We start from the raw sequence: 5492 nt of genomic DNA, 5'->3' as shown, positions 1-5492 counted from the left end.
CACAAATTATACCGACATCAAATACAGTGAAAGCAGGGGTTATGCTGTGGGGGAGGGACATACAAAGCAACAAAGAAATAATCTTATAATTGCGTTAGAAACAAATGCATGAAAGAAAAAAAACATTTAAAATACATATCTTAGGGTTCATTTTCCTAACATCACCTTATCTGACCTTTTCTGCTTGACTCATGCATATACTAGATACTGCAAATAAGGGAAAACTTTGTTTTTTGTTCTTCTTTTACAAAATTCTATCACAAAATCACACATTACTTATCCTTGCATTTAAATCTTGAAGTGATTTTTCTTAAATTGTGGATTTAATGCTAAGCCTCAAGAAGATTCATCTGTGTTGGGAAATTGATCTGTATTTTATTTTTAACTACTTTATAATATTTTATATTTCATTTGTTTCTGCTGCTAATGACTGATCTGTTTCCAAATTCTTCTTTTGCCATGAATGCCTAGTGCACATATATAAATTTCTCTGAAGTATAGCTTTTCCTGGGTTAAAATGATTTTCTGTGTCCTAAGAAAATAAAATACTCAAATGCTCAAGTTTACAGGCTACTACTATTCACTCATTTTAGAAAGTTATTGATCCAATTTGTATTCTCACTAGATGCATACTAGATTTTCTAGTGACTCTAGCTAATAAAGTTTGCCAAAATGAGTGGACACAGAAAACTTTATTTGCTTTCTTTCTCTTTTGATTGTCCTCTCTTTGATTCTTCTCCTTTTTTAAAATAAAAAATTTTGGTAGTTGAGTTCTAAAAGATCACTAGACATGTTTTCTCTTCTGACATGCAACTTCATAAGTCTCGATGCTGTGTTTGCACAGCCATCTGATCTACACTGACAGTCATATAGTTCCAATTCTAAATCAGGTTTCTGTTTTTCTTAGTCTGTTTCTGTAGTTCAGTGGTTGAACTTGCTCTGAATGGAAGCTGTCATTTGCATGGATGGAGCTAAGGCGCCTCTTTTTCATCATGAATAGTGTGTATTGCTTATGCGAGGGAACTGCTACCAGGTAGCGTGTAAGAAGCTACTAATTCGCCTTCCAGATTAACAAGATTTTGGTGTTTTTGGTTTTTAGAACATTTTACGCACCCTTGGTATCAGTTATGCTCAGGCTCCTTTACTGTTGCCACAAAAATTTGACAGTCAAGGAAGAAGAATGCCACTTAATGCTTACATACTTGACTTCTACAAACATGGCTCCTTGAAAGGGTTAGTCCAGGACAACAGGTATGATATCTCTGTCTCTGTCTCTGTCTCTCCCTGCGTATCTCTAAGGAATGAATTTAATGAATTTTAGAGAAAAATAATCCTTATAACTTCAGATATAGGCTAACCATGATAAACAAATTAGATTTTTTTTCTTGACAAGTTTAATGGCAACAGACAATGACACATTCTATACTATTTTGGTATATTGTTTACCACAAACTCTTGGCATTTAGGCCAGCTTACTTGACACAAAGGAATACACTAAAGATCTAAATATTTGTGAATACTCAGATATATTCCAACTTATTGTTATTCTATTTATTCATTATGAGTTATTTTTATTCTGGATGACAAATGATAGCCCTTGTTGTCTAGTATTTGATGAGATTAATATGTAAAGAATGTAATTCACATATCTGAAGTCTGAGACCATGACAATTGCTGTAGCTCTTTGGCAGGGAAGGCATTTTCAAATGAACCAAGCAGGGCTAGGTGCCAGTGACTTACTCTTGTAATCCTAGCTACTCAGGAGGCTGTGATCTGAGGATCGTGGTTCAAAACCAGTCCTGGCAGCAAAGTTCATGAGACGCTTATCTCCAATTAACCATCCATAAAAGCAAGCAGGAATAAACATTTGGATTTATCTGGGAAGGGAAGAAATGGCTCTAGTGAAGAGCATATAGATATAGAGATGGACTTATCAAAATCAGGAATTCAATATTTTTAAAGTAAAATATGAATAATCCTTATTAAAACAAAGAAATGTAAATGCCAGTGCTCTTCAGAAATGTGAAGTATTTGTGAGTTTGTGTGTATGTATGTATGTGTGTGTGTGTGTGTGTGTGTGTGTGTGTGTGTGTGTGTGTGTGTTTGAGACAGGGTCTCACTATGTAGCCTGGGCTTGCCTTGAACTCATGATACACTTGCCTCAGCCTCCTCAGTGTTGGGATTACAGGTGTGCACCACTATACCTGACAAGACATTTTTGTTTTCTAAATTTAATTTATTATTGTGAACAAAGTAGCTGTTAAATTAATAAGTGGTACTATACCGTTTTTGTCTTTTTTGCTATTTAGAATAAATGAAGGAGAAGCTTACAACTTGTTGAAAGATTTTTCACTTACTGTTAAGTCTATCAGGTATGTTATCTATTTAAATACTCACTTTATATTTTTAATTCGAATTGCAAAATAAGTTGAGTTCTTTTTGTGAAGATGGCATTGAACAACTTACATCTTAGACATTTCGGCTTCCTAGGGAGTTGGCAGAACTTCTCAATACCATGTTGCGTGTTTCTGTGGTAGGAGGAGTTCCAAAATCTATGGATATTAAATTCCACCAGACCCCAGCCTCAGCTCAAGGCATTGTACATTAACAGGCAACAATATTCCAAGGATTTATGGAGCTGAGACCCCAATAGTGTCCATTGTCACAAGCCACGTGTGTCAGATATATGATCACTGAAAGCACCTGCTGAGCTGCATCAAGTCTCTAGTTTATACCACTTGCCTACTCATCAATCTCTTGCTTAAACCAGCATTTTCTCATTTTGGCTTCTTGTATATCCAACAGAGCCCACTGGAAAGTCACATACTATCAAACTTCATATCAGTTCCCTCTGTCCTTAGTGTTCATTAGTCATCTAATGGTGCCTGGTTAAATGACAAAAGAGCTAAGGGATAGTGCCCAGGCCCTGAGTTCAAGCTCCATGGCTGACAACAAAACGTCATCCATTCATATATTCATTTGACAAGTATGTATGGAAGTATTATCAGCTTGAGACACCTGTAAGCACTTGAGATGGAAAATCAGTAAATTTACACGTACTTACTGTAAGGTCCGCTCCTGGATGGCCAGCAGACTCCACCCTCCTCGCAGCAAAGTCTCCACCCAGTATCTGCATTACCTAGGCAACTGGGACACCTGGAAGAGGTCACATCTGAATTTGATGTGGCCACACCTTTCTCCGCCCATACCCTACATAAGGCCTAGCGCAGGCCCAGATGCTCTCTTGCTGCTCTTTTCTAGCTCTCTCTGCTCTCTCTGCTCTTTTCTAGTTCTTTCCTCTCTCTTTCCTCTCTTTCCCAGCTCTCTCTTATTCCCAGGCCTTTCCCAGCCACGTGGAGTGCCAACCTTGCCTGGTCCCAGCAGGTCTACTGAATAAACCTACCCCTTACCTGAATACCACGTGCGTGCTGCTGTTCTTACTCGGTTACCTCTTTTTAAGAACCTAACACAAAATAATTTCTAGTGGAGTTGAACACACACACACACACAGAGACACACACACACACATACACACCAGAGTTGTAGAGATAATGGCAAATAGGGAGTGACGCCACTTGGTTTTAGAGAAGGACTCTTGGATGAAATAAAAAAGAAAGGGGGGCTGGGAAGGTGGCTCAGTGGCAGAGCGCTTGCCTTGCATGCATGAGGCCCTGGGTTCAATTCCTCAGCAGCACATACGCAAAAAGAAAAAAGCCGGAAATGGCGCTGTGGCTCAAGTGGAAGAGTTCTAGCCTTGAGTTGAAGAGCTGAGGGACAGCGCACAGGCCCAGAGTTCAGGCCCCACCCACAACCTGACCCCCCCCCCAAAAAAAAAAAGAAAAGGAATTTATGTTGTACTGTTTGAAAGAGAGAGGTGGTCAAGCCATATGGAACTTGGTGATGTTTCAAATACTCTTGGTAACAGAGGAACTACATAGAAGATTTTTTGTTCTGTTTCTTCCCTCCCCTCCTCCCTTGTTTTTATTTTTATATTTTTGTAGATTCTTACAAAGAATTTTTTTTTGTGTGTGTTCTAGTACTGGGGTGTGAACTCAGAGCCTGGGCACTGTCCTTGAGCTTCTTTTGCTCAAGGGTAACACTCTACCATTCAAAATAGAGCTCTACTTCCAGCTTGTTTGAGTAGTTTCTTAGAGATGAGTCTCAGGAACTTTTCTACCCAGGCTAGCTTTCAACTGTGATCCTCAGATTTCAGCCTCTTGAGTAGCCAGGATTACAGGCTTGAGCTACTGGCACACAGCTACAAAGAAATGTTTCCCCCTCCTTCTCCTCTTCTTCCTCCTCCCTCTTTTTCTCCCTCCTCCTTCTCTTTTTCCTCTTCCTCCCTTTCCTCCTCTACCTTCTCTTCTTTCTCTTCTCCCCCTTCCTCCTCCCCACTGTCTTCCTCCTCTTCCTCCTCCTCCTTCTTTTTCCCATTTTGTTAATATTACCTCATCATTTTATGGGATATACTTCTGCCTACCCATAATATTTATTGTCACTAAAATTGGTGCTAGAAACATTTCTTTCTTTCTATTTGCAGTGTTTCGTTGCGTGAACTGTGTGAAAATGAAGATGATAATGTCGTTTTAGCATTTGAACAATTGAGTGAAACCTTTTCTGAAAAATTTAAGAAAATATAAAAGTGAAAAGCATGCAACTGACGCAAAATACTTTCAGAGAAGTTTTGCAAGTTACGTTCATGATACTTGGGGTTTTGTGTCAGAGAAGATTTTTGTTATGGAGTGGAGATCTATTGAGGGACAGGTGACAAAAAGTACAAAAATTCTATATGGAATTAAAGAACAAGTTTCTCACTGTATTTTAACCCCTGTTTTCACTGTATTTGATGTTGGTATAATTTTGGGAGGGGAAGAAAAAAAAACAAATGTTTAAATAGGAATACAGGTGGGCCCATTGCAAAAATGAAATGTACAAGATGCTATGTGGAAAAACGAATTTTACTGCTTTGGGGGGAGGGAGGAGGGATGGGAGGGCAAGGATAGGAAGGGGAAAAAAGGGAGGAGGCAACCAACGGCAACAACGCTTGATAAGAAATGTACTCATTACCTTGCTTATGTAATTGTAACCCCTCTGTATGGTATTTTCAGAATAAAAAAAAACCTTATTAAAAATACATTTCTCCTCACTGTCCAGATTCATAAAATGTTTCTTAAGGCTAGAAAATGTGATGGAATTATCAGAAAGTGAAATATATTATTTCCAATTAACATAACTAGGACTTTATGATTTAGATATCTAGCTATTGAAATGTTTATTGGAGTAAAAAAATTACTTTCTTCTAAGTATGAATGAGATGCTTTAAGGGAAAACATACGACTGATGTTTTATTTTTCATTGTATATAAGTGTCTAGAAAATAAAAAAGAAATAAAATTGATTATATCTCTTACCCTTGGCAACACTGTGTAAAATAGTTATATCTTTCACTCCATTTGTAGCCAATTATCCATGGAGAAATCTCTGGACACAAAT

The 5492-nt window shown here is 38.0% G+C and overlaps 1 protein-coding gene across 1 annotated transcript in view; it reads left to right on the top strand.

The window, feature by feature from the left end:
* Window positions 1-4895, top strand: part of LOC105991126 (probable ATP-dependent RNA helicase DDX60) — a 64931-nt gene extending 60036 nt beyond the window's left edge. The window contains exons 34-36 of the mRNA XM_013023717.1: window positions 1100-1251; window positions 2310-2372; window positions 4541-4895. Coding sequence (XP_012879171.1) covers window positions 1100-1251; window positions 2310-2372; window positions 4541-4640 — 315 coding nt within the window. The 3' untranslated portion in view covers window positions 4641-4895. The remainder of the gene's footprint in view (window positions 1-1099; window positions 1252-2309; window positions 2373-4540) is intronic.
* The last annotated feature ends 597 nt before the right edge of the window (window positions 4896-5492 follow it).

This window comes from Dipodomys ordii, unplaced genomic scaffold (genome assembly GCF_000151885.1).
Source record: "Dipodomys ordii isolate 6190 unplaced genomic scaffold, Dord_2.0 Scaffold4, whole genome shotgun sequence".
Classification (NCBI taxonomy): Eukaryota; Metazoa; Chordata; class Mammalia; order Rodentia; family Heteromyidae; genus Dipodomys; species Dipodomys ordii.
Note: the sequence above shows the minus strand (reverse complement) of the source record. Positions and strands in the feature narration are given on the sequence as shown.